The sequence below is a fragment of the Balaenoptera borealis genome (assembly GCF_965194805.1).
Source record: "Balaenoptera borealis genome assembly, chromosome: 14".
In the NCBI taxonomy this organism is placed as follows: Eukaryota; Metazoa; Chordata; class Mammalia; order Artiodactyla; family Balaenopteridae; genus Balaenoptera; species Balaenoptera borealis.
The window spans coordinates 13,920,705-13,939,504 of NC_138875.1; the positions used below are offsets into that span (position 1 = coordinate 13,920,705).

The following is an 18,800-nucleotide window of genomic DNA, read 5'->3' on the forward strand; positions in this document are numbered from 1 at the left end:
AAGAGGGACTCAGACAGGCCTTTCTCTTTCACCTCTGTCACAACTGCATCCCTCTGACTTGAGACCTATACTCTCACTGGTTAGGTACTCACTCTGGGGAAAGCGGGGTGGGTTATCATTGACATCTGAGAGGGTGATGTTGACCGTTGTGGTCCCAGCTAATCCGCCAAGCTGCCCTCCCATGTCCTTGGCTTGGATAATCACTTCATAGTATTCTTTGGCTTCTCGGTCCATGTTCATGAGTGCTGTCCTAATTACACCTGCAGGATAGAAATGACTTTGTTTTTAAAAACAAAACCACAAGTTCCATTTTAAAGATTGGGTTCTAGGCTTCTCCTTGTGCATTGTTAATGGCTAGAGTTGAGATGCAAGTCACATATTTTATTAAATTTGAGGTCAGAATCCCAGCGTCAAAAAAAATGCTGTGCTTAAACAGAGGGTGAGTAAATAACTATTCCAGCCGGCAGAGCTTCGCGGGCCGATTTCCTTTGGCAACGTTACTGAGAAAGAACGGGAGGTGGCAGCAATGGTTCTCTAACAGACTGGGGAACTGGCAGTCTGAGACAGTTTCAGGCTGCTCTGTCTCACCAAACAAAACTGGGGCTTCGGGTCTGGAAAACAAAGCCTCATATGCCTGCAAATCTGTGATTTTAGATAATTCTCCTTTAGCTCTTTCTTTCTTCATTCAGCCCCTAGAGCCCTTGTAGTGTGAATGACTCTTCTTTAGGCAACTCATTCCTAGTCTGCTTTCTCCTGCCTCCCCAGTAATTAATTGTAAGCAGGGTTGGAATTCAGATTTGCTTTTCCTTTTGTTATATGTTCATTCTGTTTTGTTAGGTTCTGCTCACCTCTGTGCTTCAGTGCGTTCCGTGCGCTAAGACATGAAAGATGCTCTGTGAGTTGTTTATGTTTAACACACATACAGGATGATCTCCCCCAGACAGTAGGTAGCAGCACTGCCGTATGATGATATGGTTTCAGTTAGGAAGAGGGGTCTAAGTCAAAATCCTGTGAGACGTGTTGTTTTGATCCTGCCAAGGATGTGTGGTAATGTTTTATCTTCCTTTGAACCCTTCCACTTAGAAAAGTTGACTTCTGTGCTCTCCAGGCAAAGATTAAAGGCGTGTTTACTGCAAGTTTACAACATGACCCTTGGCTAAATAGACCTTTTGCATGCCAAAGGAAGGAACTGGGAACCACAGACCTGTCCCCATTTTACTCCTATAATGTATATATATTGCATTATAGTAACAACATTCTGAAGTGAAATATTTAGCATTTTCTTTTTTTAAATGGCCTATGGGCATGGCAATAACGATCTTTTCATGTATTTTTGACCTTAACACTATAGATGCCCCCTGGGAGCTGTCAAAATAATGTAAGGTTCCTCTTGGGATGTAAAGGACACATTACCCTCTTCCTGTCTGTATTTTTCCTCCCTGTGGGCACCCCCTCACTCTCCCTCCCTCCATCTGTAGAGTGGTTAAAGTTACTGTTTTATGGAAGTCCCTAACTGCAACCTTTTTTCTTTCCTCCTACTAATGTATACTCCCTCACTTTCTACTTTTATGATACAGTTTTCCAAATGCCTGGTTCCCCTGAGGACTTCTGGAAAATAATTATATCAGGTTGCTAATAGAAATCTGTTTTTTCTATTTCCTGTAAAGGGATGACTTTGAGTGTTTGTCATTGACTTTACCTCTGTGGCTGTAAGTTTCTTTACTCTAGTTTTGTGTTAATTACTCTTCAGTCCTCAATTTTGCTGTATGTGAAATGGGAATAACAACACTTCCATATATTTCACTAGTTTGCAAGATTATTGGGAGGCTCAAATATGGTAATATTTATGAATGTATTTTAAAAGGGAGAAAGTCTGGAACAAGTGCAAGATAATAATCATAATAATTGCTGTGCCCAACTCGAAAGTATTAAAGGGAATCCTTCATAGATAAAACATAAATTCTGTAGTCAAAGCTCTTGGGTAAAACTCAAAACAAAACAAAACAAAAATCCCAAAGCCAAATTGATTTGTTGATTGTTGACGTGTTCTTTTCTAGCACGTTGCTCCTTACCTCCTTACCCACCCGGTTCTCTGTGCTGTCCTCCCTGTCAGAGTGTCCCACTTAGCACCTCCTTTTTGGGGGGCCACATTCCATGCTCTGTGCTCTCTCCCCCCTCATCCCATTCATTCTGGCCTTGCTCTCTGCTTAGTACGGGGTGGCTCAGTGGGAAGAACATCAGACCACATGTCAGGGGACATCTCTACAACCAGAAGTACTTTGTTAGGTCTCCGTTCCCAATTTCCTTATCCTTTAAGTGAAGAGTGATGGACTGGATGATTCCCCTAAGGTTCTTCCTAGTTTCAAAATCAATTATTCTATTTCTGTAGCGAGCCCAGGTTAATATGCCAATCCTCTTAGATCTTCTTGGCGTTATAAAAGACCTTACTCCCTGGGAATAAATAACGGCTATAGGATTTTTTACAGGTTAGTGTGGAGGTATACTTTTGTGTAGGCAGTTCTTTGGGCCTCTCCAATCGGACTTTATCCACTGTCTATGCATTGTGCTGCCCTTACCCACCAGGGCAGTGCTAGTTTGGTCTCTTAATCCCAAAGCTTATAACAATCCTCTCTAGTTAATACACTCCCTGGAGAGTTCTTGAAAAGGAGAGTTGGGTCTGTCATAAATAGCAGTTACAAATTATTAGAGAATAAAATCAACACCTCTGACTCAAGTATTACATCACATACCTGTTTTGGAGTCCACAGAAAAATATGGCTGGCCCTGGAGGATGCTGTACATGACTCGGGCACTGTTGCCATAGGTTGGGTCATCAGCATCTGTGGCTGTCACCTGGATGACAGAAGTCCCTGAGGGAGAGAGATGGTGGAAACCTGTTCAAGTTGAATTGCTAAAGGCTGAATGCAATCCTGAATGGGCAATTTTAAAGCATTTGCAAATGTTATGTCTGCTTCCTTGGGAAAGGCCTCTTTCTAGGTCAAGTTTCCATAACTGCTTAGTACAGAAGTACCTCTTCAGTGGGGATGGGAGTTACTTGTGTTTTAAATTCTTAGTAACTCGTAAGGACAACACAGTCTTTGGGCCCCTCATTCCTCTTTTGATAATACCAAAATGCTTCTCCCTTATGAATCAAATATTATCTATCTATCTATCTATCATCTATATTTTGTTTTGCTTTTTAAGAACCGGAACTGAATAACAATACTAGGCTTAGTATTACTACTATTTTATACTATGGCTGACTTCAGTGTCTAAGTAGCTTGGTAGAGTTTTATGATTTGTGAACTGTTCTGCACATTCTGTCCTTCTCCACGTTTAGACAGGAGGATCTTCTATAGTGGAACCACTGTTTGTGAGAATCAGTGAATCTCCAGCTTACCCACTGGTGACATTTCTGGCACAGTGGCGACGTAAGGTCCATCCAGGAACTTGGGCTCATTGTCATTGATGTCTTGGATTTTAATGATGAACTCTGACTCTGGCTCCATTGGCCTGCCCGTCCGCCTGTCCAGAGCTTGAGCCCTTAAAGTGTACTGGGCCCTTTCCTCTCGGTCAAGCCTCTGAATGGCGTGGATGTCTCCAGTGGTGTCGTCGATGGTAAACACAACGCCTGCACCTTCTCCAGAGAGGATGTATTTGATGGATCCATCCCCCCGGTCCATGTCTGAGTGAAGCTGAGGAAAAAAAGCACCGACATATGAACAGGTGTCAGAAATAAATAGATTTTTCAGTATGGTCTAAATTTATGATTTCCTTTCAAACAGAAAGACTTTTTTTCACTCAGATGTTTAAAATGTCTACAAAGAACTAATATGCATTGAACATGATTATATCAAAGAGCAAATATAAGTTGATGAATAAGTAAAGTTTCTCTACATCCCATTCAGTATCCTTAACTTAATACTGTTTTTAAAGTTCCTCTCCCTGAGAAGTATAGAAAACAGGAGTTCTGGAAAGTGTAGGTCCCAACGTGTACAATAGGAGCAAGTCTAATAAGAAGGAATCCAGCCTTTCCATTTAATTTTCTTTTTAAAAAAAGGACAAGGCTAAACATTTAAAAATTTTACAAGTGTTGATATAAATTAAATTTTGGAATTTCAGAAACTTTATGACAATTCAAGTTGGCTGAGAAGCTGATGAAATAGCTAATAAATAGACCAGTGGCCACCGTACTGGAAATACAAAATGACTTCCAGGGGCTCTTAAAATTCTCTGAATTCCGTAGTTTCACTCAGTAGGACTATACTTGTTTATGTTTCAGGCGTCAAAATGGAATTTTACTGCTGGTTATTATTCTTTGTATCAGTGTATCTCTCCTTTTGGTGGGAACCAGTCCTTGGCCTCATAACTGAATCACTCAAATCTATATGTGGAAGGTTCTGTTAGGGACATGCTTTTATCTGTCCATCCAGCTATATTTCCTCCCAAATTACTTTGTAACGACTCTCGAAATGAGTCCAGGGGCACTATTTTCATATTAAGCCTAGAAATAAACTCCTGCATCCCTAATTATAGACCATGTATATAGATGGCAAGAACCCTGGAATTTTGTGCTATCTTGTAATAGTCCTGCTCTAAGGGGGCAACAGAAAATTAGTTACACTTAGTCAGCCGCCACCAGCTCTGTTGTTGCTGGGGTAGTTAGCACTTTGCATAGCTCGGTGATGAAGTCCATGAGATATAGTTTATAAAACAGACAGCCAGCGTTAGGGTTAGGCCAGAGAGGCAAGTATATCTGGCCTGAACAGTCTGTATCAGTTATAAATTGAGTGCCCTTGACAAATTATTTAACGCTTATAACTCTCAAGTTCCTCATATTATAAATGTAGAGGACAATGTTAATTCTTACTGTGAAGGTTTGTTGGGCTCATTAGAGATTAATGTATGTAAAGCACCTAGTACAGTGTCTTTCCCATAATAGGAAAGCTATAAATGGGGCCAATTACCATGATGATATACGTGCATAGAGAGAAGGGTATTAACATGCCCAGCTCTTCTGTACTCCCTTCAGACCTTCAGGAGTGTAGCAGAGACGGCCAAAAAACAACCTGTTGGCCTTTTTGTTATGCATAGCCCAATGGTAAAAGCTGGAGAAGGCTGCCTGAAGCATTGCTGGGACAGTGTTAGTCTGAGGATTAAATGGCACGGACACCAAGAAGACACCTGAAAGTGTATTCACAGCATCCTCAGACAAGGATGGGTTTGGAGGTTGTGGCTGGTTTTGAGCTGATCTCAAATTGACTCATGGCCAGATCACACAGGCAGCGATTTTGCTGCCTAGAGGAATTCAGCTGTGTCTTATCTAGAGAAGGGAAATAAGAGAACAAACTGACCGAAAAAATAGCTGTGGATTTTTTTCTACTTAAAGAATTCTATTTTGAATATAAAGTTCTCCCATTTCCTCATTCCATATACAGTATTATTATTTTTTATCACAATCCAAATCTTCTGTTTATGCAGTTAAAAAAGCAGAGGTACCTAGCTCTTATTATGTAGAGTAGAAAGCCATTTTATTTGGACCTGGCCACAAAGAAATGAAAATCCATTCCATCTGGACCTGTGTTCCCAGGCGGAGGAATGGAATTGGGAGGAGGAGGACAGGGATCTAAGGATTAAAAAAAAAAAATTTGTATGTTTGTGTGTGTTTACATATATATGTCTATACATGTATAAGTATAAATATATATATAAATACGTGTAGTTTTAAGGCATGTGGCATAGAACTTTCACTTAGAATGAAATAGGTTAATTCAGGGCATGGCAGATTATCCAGGGGAAAAAGAGAGAATAGAAGCTGACATTAAAGAAAATACCCAGGATTGTTTTGAGGTGTTCTATTTGTCATCTAAAAAGTTTTGTCCTGTGAACCTTAAGAAAGTTAAGCATACTTGTGATTATCATAGGCCAAGTTTAAGTGCTCTGCCTATGGAGAGTACTTAATAAGTGACAGGAGGCTAGAAGTCTTTGCTGCTGTAGAGAAGGTTCTGGTTCCTCAGGAGCTACTCCGCTGGCTGATGTCAGTGGAGTCTGGGCTGAACCTTGGATCTGTTATCTTTGTTTTTGTTTGTATTGAGAGAAGAATTTGAGGAACTCTCTAGACTGTGAGTTCCTTGAAGTCAGGAACCGCGTGGCTTCCATCTTAGCGTGAGTCCTCACATGTAGCAAATGCTCAGTAAAATTTTATTGAATGAGTGGTGTAGGGTGTAGTAGTAGGGTTAAAGCTTTTAGTGAAACCACGTTACCTTTGCCTTAAAAGAGCTGGCAAGCACCTTTCAGGTACCTTCTGTGTGTGTGTGTGTTTATGTGCAAGAAAGAGGGGAGAGGAGGGGGGAAGGAAGAGGGATGACATCCACAGAGAAGCAGGAGGGCCTCCTATGAACAGGAAGAGTACCAGCTATGAAAAGGGCCAGGATCTGCTTACACAGAACTAGTTTCTGGGGACTCTACAGTTGACCCTTGAACTACATGGATTTGAACCACGAGGGTGCACTTACATGTGGATTTTTTTCAATAGTATATGCTGCAAACAGTACTACACATGAATCTGTGGATGCAGAACCACGGATACAGAGTAAACTGTGATTAGGGAGGAACCGTGGATATAGACAGAGGGCCGACTCTAAAGTTAAAAATGGATTTTCCAGGTTGCGGACGGTTGGTGCCCCTAACCCCCACGTTGCTCAAGGGTCAACTGAAATTGTATCAGTTCAGGATCTAGTCAGGGAACAGAACCCACACCACTTATTTCAGCAGGGAGAATTTAATATGAAGGATTGAAAAGGCAGAAAGGGAACATTGAGGTGTCATAGGAGAGATAGTAACTCCAGGAAACAGCTAGTGCCCCTCTGGCTGGGGGAGCAGAGGGCAGAAGTTGGGGCTCTTGGAATCTGGGCGTTTGCAGGAGGCTGAGCCAGAGACCTCTGAGAAGGGAGGGCTGCCCCATCAGGCTGGGGCTTCAGGAGTTTAGAGGAGGGGCCCCCCAGCGCCCACCTCCCACGGAACTGAGACTCAGACCTCTGAGAAGGGGGTGCCATCCAGTGGTGCTGATATTTCTCAGCGGGTGTGGTGAGGCTGGGGCTGGGAGTGCGGAAAGAATCCAGAAACTGGAATCAACTGCTGCAGGTGAAAGGAACAAGTCCCTTGTCCCTCCTCCTGCCTCTGGTTCTCCCTCTAGTGCATTCTACTCTCAGAACCCAGTGGGAGCTGGTTGGAAAAGGAGAAACTGTGGTTTGCAGAGTTCCAGCCCCAGCATCACAAAGTGGAGTATGGAAAGGTGAATACAGAGCTGAGACACTAGCTTAATAACCAGCACAGTATTGTGCATGTAACATTAGGTTTACCAGCCGTAGAATACACATTTGGTTGTGAAAATTGAAAACAAGAGATATTAACAGCTTTTCTCTAAGTCACTCAGCAAATTGGCACTGCAATAAAAATGTGTTTTATGTTTATCCATACTTAATTCAGCTAACACTGACTGAGCACCAGCTCTTTGGAGGAAGGTAAGGAGCTTCTGGAATGGAGTTGGCAGCACGTGGTTATGTACTTATCCTAGACAGGCAGGTGGATAGTCTACTTAACATAACAATTCTTTAGTCTATAAGATCTTGAGCCAAAGGAGTAGTGAATGATGGGAAGTACATGAAGATCATGAAAAAATGTTAAACACAAGGGTGACTTTCACTCCTTTTGCTGTCTTTCATGGTGCCTCGTATAGTTCCAGGAATTCAGCAAGTGCTTACAGTTTGTGGTTAGACAGCTTCCGTGTAGTTGTTAACCTCAGCATGACTTGGGACCACAGATTCGTGCACAAGCACAAGCTCTCTGCGTCCCCCTCTTTGCATATGTCAATATAATCTAGCTTTAACTCGACACTGCCTTGTCCCTGGAAAGCCCAGTGTGGATTTTATAAGGCCATACCAATTACAGCTGATAATTGTTGCCACACTCCTTTCTGAAATAAGCAAATACTCAGGCCAGCTCTCTAAACAGACATCTTCCAGAGCTCAAGGTGACAAGCTGAAATGCCCCTGGGGGAGAGGGAACGAAAGGTGGATGGATTCTCTTTCAAAAGAAAGTAAAGGGGAAAAGTGCCTGGGTAAGTGAATACATAATTATCTTCTTCATGTGGCGGTGACATACCCAATTCAGGGTAAAAACTTTCATTGTTTGCTGGAGTGTTGGTTGGACAGGATGACTGTGGAGATGCGGAGGTATCCTGTGTCCTGTGTTGGGGTGATTAGGAAAGAGTGAGCACTACTCATGCGTACTAGAGGGTACTACACAGCTGTGTGCTCCCACCTTCAGGAAACAGGCTTGGTTACATTCCCGGTCTCACCGACACCATTGCTGCTTCTGTGCATCTCTCAGGGCTAGGTCTAAAGTCATGGCCACGTGCAGGGCAGCGTAAAAGAAAGCCCATGGCTTCGGTTTCAGATTTCCTGGCCTTCTGTGTAACTTTGGGCAAGGAACGTTACCTCTCTGAGCCTTGTTCCCTACTCTAATTATCAAAAAGTAGTGAATTATACTTACCTCGTAGCATTGTTATGATGATTAAATGATCTGCTTTATGAGAATATGACTGACACACGGTACTGTGCTAGCACAGAAACATGTCAGATACTCTTGTCTTTCTGCATTTTTGTATGTCCAGTTCTGTGCTGGGTACTCAGTGTTAGGGAAATGTAGGGAAGGCCAGGGATGGCATCTCAGTTTCTATCTTTGGGAGAAGGGAGGAGGGCTCTAAACTGTACAAATACACAAAACAATTACTGAATACGAAAGCATTTTCTTAAACCTATTTTAGCGGTAGCTATGTGCGTCTAGTTGGAAGAAATATTTTACAAATATCAAGTTGCTAGAGATCTTTGGACTGTGAATAGGTGGAAGATGTATTCATGATGGAAAAGGCTTTTAAGCTGGGGCCCTGAGAAATCTGAATGTGATTGAACAGAGAGGGGCTGACCGTGTGTCCTTGGCATGACAGTAGCATGGGCACTCATCTGGGGTAGGGACTGACGTGGTATGTCGTGTCGGGGCCAGTAAGGAGACCCAGCTTGACCGAGGTCAGGACAGGATTTGAGAAATCCTAGGGGAGGGTTGGATAAGGGAGGAGGACTTATTTTCTGGAAGTCCTTGAACTGTATGCTGAGAGCTGTGATAAGCACTGGAGAGCTACAGTGCTTTCTTAATCAAAAGAGTGACATGATGGAAAGGGTGCTTCAAGGAGGTAAATGTCCTGAGTCCTAGCGGGAGGAATGGGAAGATTCTCCCTACAGCACCTGCTTAGTTAATCTAATCATGAAGAACAGAGGGACCACAGTAATCACAGAGCCTGGAGAGGATGAGGTGAATCTGAGAGAAACTGGCAAGGAGATATTGACAGAATGTGGTGACTGGTTGTGCATGAAGGAAGAAGAGAAGGGAAGGCAGAAGGCAAAGAAAATTCACAGGTTTTGAGGCCAAGAGATTTGCAGGTGCATTAGGTATGCATTACTGAGCTGCTTAATTCACATAAGGAACTCCCTATACTATTGCTGCTGCTGCTGCTACTACAACGACGACGACGACGGTGACGACAGCTACTACAGGGTAACGATTATTAAGATCTTACTCTGGACCTGGTACTCTGCTAAAGCCCTTTACATGTGTTAGCTTATTACTTAATCCTTACTACACCACGAGGTACTGATTTCATAAGTATCTTTTTGCACACTGCCTATGTGACAGGTGCTGTGTTAGGCCTTGTGGATAAAATGGGAGCAGTGTCCTTGTCCTCACTGAGCTTATAGTCTAGTCTAGGGCTTCAGACAATACACATATAAACAAACAAATAAATTAGGTATTGTTGGTTGTGATTAGAGCTGTGGAAAAATAATGGTGGTGAGAGAGTCTAACAGGGTGGACTTAGAGAATTCTTTACTGGATATGCTACACATGGGATGCCTTTGAGTCATAAATGTGGAGCGGTAGGGTTTGTAAGTCTGAACCTCAGATGAGTGGTCTGAGCCAGAGGTGGAGGTTTTGAATTCATTGGTTTGGGGGTGGCGGTTAAAACCATAGGGATGACGAATCCACCCAGGGAATGAGTGTGGATAGGGAAGAGACCCAGGGCAAAGCTTACAGGACCACCAATGGTTGGGGTCAGGCAGAGGGAGAGGACCAGCAAAGAGGCTGAGAAGGAAGGAGGAAAAATGGGACTGTGAAGGTCATGAAGCTGAGAGAAGAATGTGAGTCAAGAAGGAGGGACTGGGCAGCAGTGTCCAAGGCCGCTGTTGGGTGGTTCCATAAAATGAAACCATCGAGTCTGGTGGTGGGGAGGTCCTTAGGAGCATTGAAAAGACAACTTTAGTGCAGAGTGAGGGCAGAAGTCAGATAACTGGGTTGAGAAGTGGGTGGGAGTTGAGGAAAGAGCTTATGTAGACAGCTCTTGAGAAGTTGTGGTTCTCTTATTACGTGGTTCTCCAAAGTCACTCTGGAAGCAATTGGCAGAGCTGGGTTTTAAACCCACATATATTTGACTCTGAAACCCACACTCTTAGCCTGTGTGCTAATAAACAAGTGTTTGTTAATTGAATGAATTATTTATTTTCTAATTAGTTCCTTGTTTCCCATTTTCTCTCATTTGGTTGCTTTTGCAAAATGGTCTCTGATTAACATCCAAAATAAGTAAACACAGGAGAAAGCCCGGATTAAAAATGAAATGATGATAGATAAATCAAGGAAATTCGAGTATAAAGTTTATAAATATATTCATTGATTGTCTCCAGCTATCCTGAAGCACAAGCTAGGATCTTCTGAAATGAAGAATGTTTTATTCTTTTTATTTCCATTAAATTTAGGCCTCAGGCAATACCTGTGGAAATGCTTTGAAAAAAAAAAAAAAGGCAAAAAACCCTCTACTCCTCCCTTTGCATTTCCCAGTTTATTTCTTCCCCATCCTGTTATTCCTGAGGCTGCTGCTGCCTCTGGGGGGACTTGAATGGCTCTTATAGGGTCCAAGACTTTTCCTGCAAAAATCCAATTCCTAGTATTTCCCACTCAGAACAGAGGCAAGAACAAGGAGAGAAATCTTTCCTTTCTGATCGGTATCTGACAAAGCAAAAATTAGATTTCAACTAGCTGTCAAGTAACATACCTCTAGTTAAAATTGTTCTCAGGCCTTAGACTATTTGAGCTTTCATAGTCAATTCATATTCTTATTCAATGTCAATATTCAATATTCTGATAATTTATCTTTCTCTTTGGCAGTTCTTACCTTGCCGACATACAAAGGGTCAGTTCCAGTGTATTCTTCCAGAACAAAAAATTGGTTCCAAACCCAGCTCCTCTTTGTCCGAGAGTGTGACTGTGGCTTGTCTGACAGGAACGCTTCTAATTTGCCTGGCGGTGTTGGTGTGCCCGAGAGAACAGTGGTTGTAAGGTCCATCAATCCCCAGAAGTACAAGGACATGCCAAGTCCAAACCAGCTCTTTGCATTGCTCATTCTACCAGAAGTCCACATGGGATTGCCAGGTTTTCAGAAAGTAGAGTTCAGGATGATAAAGCCACTGAACTTGAGTATTTTCCAAATAAAAAAATAATGCAGTGTATTGAACACTTATACTTCCCAAATGAGGTCCTGATTCAAGTCAGTCTACTGGAAGTTGACTTCCTGTCAAGTTAAGGAAAACACAGTGTGATGATGTCAAATTCTTTCCTGTGGGCTTATAGCAAGTTTTCAAGAAATGTCAGTAAATATTCGTTTTTTCTACTCAACAAATTAAAGAGTCATAACACTGCTTTAGAAGTGTTTGAGTAATAAATAATATTTTGATAAAAAGAAGACAACTTATGTTGACATAGTCAATCCCAAACCTTTAAATATGGATTTCAGAAAGAAATAAAACTAGTGAATAAATTTCTTCTCACTGGTAACTAGAGGGGTATGCTGTATTATTTACTGGCTTGAATTAATAGTGTGCTCTTTGAAATATTTATAAGACAGCCTCCTACATTCTTAAAAATAGTATTCATTTACAAAATTTACAGCTAATAACTAATATTTTCATTAGCCCAACTGCTTTCATTAGAAAACTAAAAGCAAAATCTAACTATTCTTTTTGCCACCCACAATTATATTTTGTCTACTCCATGTTATTGATAATATTAGGACTCTTGGACTTCATTTATAAGCAGCCATGGATCACTTCTGACTTTAATCATTCTCTGAGCTCATGGTGGAATTCGAGTTTCACACTCTACTGCTTCAGCTCTGAAGCACTGATAGTGGCTGCTAATGTAACCTTTCTAGGATTTGAAAGGTCAGTTAATCATTATATCATTCACAATAGACTTTAAAGTGCTGTTAGTCACATGCTACCCTGGGCACGCTAAGAGAGTCTAGCCAACAATTTTTTTTTTCTGAGCTGAAAGACTCATTTAGGCAAAGGGATGCTGACTTCTACCCTGGGGACACCTTTTCATCAAACTTCTTTTGTTGCTGTGAGGTCAGATTAGCTGGTGACCTCACTCCTGGGCTATGACCTCATCAACCTTTTCTTCCTTTACTTTGGCTGGATTTAATGAGGTGGCATAGCACTCAAGCCACTCTGTCAAAACAACTAGAATGTCTTCTGTGGGCTTAATACTTTCACTGTTAATGTGGAGAACTGCTGTCATCTTCTCATAACAAATGTGTTTATTTGGGGATTTCAGACCTATGCGACTAAGCAATGCTCCATTTCTACAAGTGGTTTAAAGTGAATGCATTGCTGCTAACTCAATTACCACCTTCCACCTGTCATCATCAGAACTCGTTTTAGCTTCCTCTCAAATACTATTGAAATGAACAAAAGAATTAAAAAGATATAATCATTTCATACAATATGCCATTTCATTTCTGTATAAGAAATCACTTCAGTGAGAGCTGATAAAGAGGAAAAAGCTGGGGGAGACTATAGAATTTCTCTAACAGAATGGGAGGCTGTGCCTCTTATCAGTTAGAGCTCTAAAGACAGATTGTCAAGTAAAAGCAAGCCACCTGTGCCTTATTTGGGGTGACGTGTTTGTTAATAAAGAACAATGGTTTGCTAGAAGGGGGGTCACCAAGTATTAGCTGTTTCCTTTCTCTTTAGACCGATCGACAGAAACCCAGCTCATGTTTCTCTGATCCCTGTCTAAGGGGAGACATTCTGGAAAAAGGAACCTTAACCCCGGAGATGAATTAATGAAAAAGATTGGTGAGAATTAGCTATGCTGTTTTAGGGACCTAGAAGATGGACTAAAGGGCATTACCAAAAAAAAAAAAAAAAAAAGGTATCGCCAGAATGAATACTGGGATTGGTAACCACAATGGGAATATTCCATATATTGTGAGACACAGACCTATCTGTAATTTCCCCGAAGTTCACTAGACTAAGGGTCACTAGACAGTTTGGCTCCTGGTTCTGCCTTCATCACCTCTGACTTGTTCACTTCTATGAATTTTTGTTCCTCATCTGTTAAGCAGTGAATGGTAGTTCTCCCACCTACTTCACAGGATGACTGTGAGAATCTGTTGGGATAATGTAGGTGAAAGTATTCCGTAAATGACTTAAGGTGTCAACTGACATTTGATCAGCCACATAAGGAGCAATTACCTGGGTCATGTGTAAAAATGATGAAGCTGAGCCTGAAACATCTTGTGGGCACTTTTTGGACCAAAATTCTGAAAGGGCCTAATGTATATATATTATTTTACAGATCTCTACATCAATGATAAGTACTATTGGGTAGTAAATCTGGCCCAACCCAATTCTGTAATAACCAAACCTTTTTTTTTTTTTTTGTATGAGGAAACATTGAAGGACTATCTCTTCGAAAACTCTGTAGAATAGAGAAAATTCTCTTTTTGGGTCACATTTATCAAAGGTAGAACTCAAAATATATACTCTAATGTATTTCCTTTAATGTCTGTGTTTCATATGTGGACATTTTGTCTAAGCATTATTTTTGATGATTTTCTCTGTCTACTTTTAACATCTTGTTTTTGGGTTCTACGTGAGCAGGTGCATGTGTGTGTGTGTGTGGAAGGGGTGCAAATGTCTCCTCTCCTGCTTCCACTGGCTAAATTTTCTGGAAAGAATGAGATTTGAGGAAATTTTGAGGAATTTTAAGACTGTCCCTTATATTCCCCCATCTCTTACAAACTAGACATGCATTCTTGCCAATTAAAACCTCCTATCTTTACCTATAAGTGTGATCTGAAGAGCTCAGGAAAAAAAGAAGGCGTTCTATGGAATCTTTGTGATGAATATTTTGTAGGCCGTTCAGTTGCCTCAGCTTTCATCTCTCTTTCCTGCCCACTTTGGCCTCCTGTACACCAGTGCAAAGCCCTCACGTTCTTCCCTTTCACGGGACATGTACAAAAGTGGCTTTTGGATGTTTAGGACCTGTGGAGTCCTTGGTGATCCTGTGAAAGCTCTGGTGGTCCATGTGCCCCTTTCACATTCCCCCTGACACACCTGAAACTTCAAAGCCTGACGTGCCTGTAAACTCTCTCTGTGTTAACTTGATAGCTACAGTTGATTGGAAAGCACTTTATTCCTGCTTTCTCATGGCAGAATGCATGGAAAATACCCCCTGCCTAACTTTTCAGGAAGTAAAATCTGGGTTATCCAATAGTTACATTATTCTTTTCACAATTAGAGATGTTTATACAAGTGAGGGGAAAATCCGTTCTGTCAGAAATACTAACCAGTCTGCCATTATTGTAAATAAAATGGTTCTCATATTGATTTTTTTTTCCTATGGGATAAGAATAGCGATGATGTGTTTGAAGGTAGGCTAATTGCTGTTGTCCTTATTAAGGAAGAGGCTAATATATGTATACATGTATATATAGGTCTGCTTTGGAAGACCACATATGCCACACGAAGACTACATTAGTGGAAATTGACTTCTGTGTTAAATGAGTCTTTTAAAAGTTTTTTCCCCCCATCCTGCCTGAAGAAAGTAAACAGCTTGGTAATGAACACAGTAGGAAGAAATTAAAGTTGTACATAAAATGTGCTCTCAGTGAATTGTTTATTTCCTTACTTAGATTTGTTGTGATATTTAAAATGTAGGGGGAAGGGATGGTTATTGCTTTCTCCTTGAAATGAACTGGGCTTTTATGGTCTCCCTCTGATTTCTTTCTTCATTATTCCAGTTTTCCTGAGCTTTCCATGGTCAATGGAAGTAAAGCTCAAATGACATCTCTACAGAAGGAGAAAGTGAGTCGCCTCTGCTAGTGACTCCCCCTGTGAACAGGGGGGTGTTTTAATTTTCTGTTGTAGACTCACACCTTTACAGAGGTAAATGGAGGCTGTGGTGCTGTGGTTTTAGGCAGCTAAACTTCTTATGCCATCACTTTTACTTATAAAAAGAGCCTCAAAAATGTACTTAAAAAGAAAGACAAAACTTTGTGAAGATCCTAGGTATTATAGTGAAATATGACTGTGTACCCGAGGTGCATCAACATTCAGTCAGAACACAGCTCAGTGTCACAACATTATTTCACCTCCCAATCAAGGGTTTCTCTTGAGAAATATGAATAAACACATTTTACTTAAGAGTCAAATCCTTCAGATTGGAGTATAGCATCCACAGAGAACAGGTGGTCCCAGGTATAAATTGGAGTGAAAAATTCATATGCTGATGGTGTTTTTGACTATGTACGGTTCACAAACAACAAGATTCCCGTTGTGGAATCCCATGAAGAAAATATTTTCAGTGCTTCTGTAAACAAACTTTCAACATTCCTGGATCTGTATGTGTATGTCTGTGCTACTGACGAAAGCTTACCAGTGGGGCTTTGTTTTGGAAATGGTGCATAGTATGGTTTGGTATGCTGGAAGATGAGATAGTTCCCTGACCTGAAGTCTTTTTCATTTACTACAGATGTTCCATCTCACTTTTCATTAAGTGAGTAGAAGAAGCTCCAATCCTCTTTTGTGGCCATCAACTCACCAGTCTCCCCAAAGCTAGCCATCTATGGAGGTGACCAACTCTCAACAGAACCAGAAGAGGTTGTCCAGGTACCACATTTCCTGGATTTGGGCTGTGCTCTCACTTCCATTCACCTACTCCACACCTTACCTGCCTCATGACACTGCCCCAAACTCCAAAGTTAACCTTTCTGAAATGAGATATATCTTAAAATCATTATGTAGATTTAATGTGGTCATATTTCCTCTCCCATCCCTCAGAGAAGCTGTTAATAAATTGATGGTGTGTCTAGAATTGAAGAATTATGGTATTACCTTTTTTTTTGAAAAAAAAATCAAACAGAAGAAGAACAGAATACTTAATTTCCATGAAGAGTTCTTAGAAAAAGTAGTCACCACTCTTGCTTACTCTAATTTTGATTATTTATTATTCTGTGAGTTCTTGCTCCTCCAAGTTCCTCAGAAACTGTGGAAACCCTGAGCCTAAAGGTTCAGCTCTTATGGTGGTCATTCAAGCTGTGATCAGTCTCTGAAATCCTCCCTGTCTCACCACTTGTTCTTTTTGCTCTCCTTCTCCTTCCCACCACGAAACTAGTTTAGGAGAGAGGGAGTGCTGTTTTAAGACATTCAAAAATGGAACTGTGGGGTTGATGTGGCTGAGGGGGAGGTATAGGGCAGCTCAGATGAAGATTTTAGGAACAATATATGGTCTTATATAAGGCTAGGGGTGTGTGAGTGTGTGTGTCTCCACATGTGGGTGAGAGGAATATAACAAAAAATGATAGAAAGCTTGAATTATGTAATTAAGAGCTGGCTTTGAAAAACCTGATCAGTCCCATAATAAAACCTGCTTTGTGTATCCTGTATATACACTGACCCTCTAGCTATAAATTCCCTAGCTTGGGTCATGAGTAAAGGAATTTCCACTTTAGAAATTCTTTTGCTAGAGTTCATGCCCAATTCTTTGTTTTTCATTCTCTTTATAATCAATTTTTCCAATTGAGGGTGTCCTGCCTTTCTTTCCATATCCTCCAAGAATGGCAAATAGATTCTTACTGATCCTTTCACACATACTTAGTATCTAGTAAATGTTTTAATCCTAAAGGAGTCAGGATGTTTTTGACCTACTTTACCCTTCCTCCGGTTTTCACTTTTAATCAAGCTAATGAAACTACATTTCAGTCCATGGGCACTTTCTTTGACTACACTTAGACAAGAATGATCAATTTTGATTTTTCGGAGTTGTCTCACGTGCTCATTAATTTCTAGTCTTACGCGACATTTATGATTGTATTGGATTTGTGCTTTTTTATTACAAAAAGCATGTGTTTTAAATGTAATTCTTTGGCTAAAATTCTTCTTTGATAAGAAGTTACATGTACACCTGCAACTATCACAGCATTGTTAATCAGCTATACTACAATACAAAATAAAAAGTTAAAAAAAAAAGAAGTTACAAATAATCACTACTCAGTGTTTTCTCTTATAGCTTTGACTTTGTACAGAACTTTAGGCAGGTAGGACAATTCTGTAGTCTTCCCTGGACCATAAAGATTAATCCATAGGAGGAAGAGTTTGGGGGAAGAAGTTAAGTTTGCCGTCTAAAATTAAGACAATTTATTAATTTGATAAATACTTGAGCATCAAATATGTTTAGTCAAAGAATGGTTCGTGAAGCCAAACAAAACTTAGTTTCAGTTTTAGCCCTACCTCTTCTTATCTGTGCACTCTTGAGCAAGTGACTTAAACTCTTTCAATCTCATTTCACCATCTAGAAACTGGAGATAATTATAGACTCTCATGGGGTGATGGTCAGAATTAAGGGAGAAAATATATATGAAGCTCTTAGCATGGTGTTTGGTAAAGCCCTGCGCTTGAAAAATAGTAAGTAGGTGCTTCCCTACTTCAAGGAGTTTGCAGTTTAGTGGGGCAGATACTATCATTAATCCGAGCAGTGGAAGTAGTAGTAAGAGTGGGCTCAGGCATGACACTGTTACTAGCGGTGGTGCCGATTGCGCTGGAGCAGCAGTGGGGGTGACGGGAGCAATCACAGCAGAAGAACTAGCGTGTGGTGTTTACTCCATGCCAGGCTCTGTTAAGTAACACACATTTTCTTTGTCATTTAATCTTTACAAGAATTCCATGGAAAGGTATTCTTTTCCCATTTTACAAAGAAACAAATGAATACTGGCGTGCTGGGGTCAGCCCCTTCCGGCTATCACTAAAGCCGGTTTGCACATCTCTTTCCAACTCCTTGAAATCAACCATGGTATGAATATTTGCAGCACAGCCATTGACAGATGCCACATAGCGAGTCATGGGATGAACTGGAATTCTTCCTCAGGAGTGACTCTGCAGCATGTGCTTTGTACATGACTAACTATAACATGGATCTGTTTGTGATAAGGGCCCTAAAACCCGTAAAAACAAAATGCTACCCCAGGTCGGAAGAGGGAGAAATGATTTCTATCAGGGAGGAAAATGTTTAAGGTAGCATATGAACTAGGCCTTGCAGGATAGAAAGGAGGGCATCCAAGTGAAAGAAAATGCAAGTGCAGAGATGTGGATGCAGGATGGAAAGGGCCTGTCTGGGGGAGGAAAATAATTTAATTTGCTTGGAGAATGAGGTCGATTCAGGAGGGTAATGAGAGGTAAGACAGGAAATACAGGCAAAACCCAGTAGCTAGGAGCTTTGGATATTGCTGCAATGGAGTGTTTGGAATATATTTAATTGTCCATAGTGAGCAATTAAAGGCTTTTAAGCATGCAAATGTACTTGTTCAAATCTCTGTTTAGCTGTGTTGCTGGAGGGGAGTGGAGAGGGGTGAGGGA

General features: G+C 41.0%; 1 protein-coding gene and 1 long non-coding RNA gene across 4 annotated transcripts in view; one reads left to right on the forward strand and one right to left on the reverse strand.

The window, feature by feature from the left end:
• The window catches only part of LOC309610318, a 382,265-nt gene that overhangs the window by 117,405 nt on the left and 246,060 nt on the right, over positions 1–18,800 (forward strand). The gene's annotated exons all lie outside the window — the stretch shown is intronic.
• The window catches only part of CDH20 (cadherin 20), a 217,199-nt gene that overhangs the window by 66,251 nt on the left and 132,148 nt on the right, over positions 1–18,800 (reverse strand). Inside the window, exons 2-5 of one of the 3 annotated variants that reach the window (XM_082352982.1) lie at positions 11,279–11,674; positions 3,401–3,695; positions 2,751–2,870; positions 93–260 (exon numbers count right to left, since the gene is read on the reverse strand). In XM_082352982.1, the coding sequence (XP_082209108.1) occupies positions 93–260; positions 2,751–2,870; positions 3,401–3,695; positions 11,279–11,524 (829 nt within the window). In that variant the 5' untranslated portion in view covers positions 11,525–11,674. Of the gene's footprint in view, positions 1–92; positions 261–2,750; positions 2,871–3,400; positions 3,696–11,278; positions 14,064–18,800 lie in introns of those variants that run through there. The other 2 variants (XM_082352983.1, XM_082352984.1) reach the window with 2 other exon arrangements.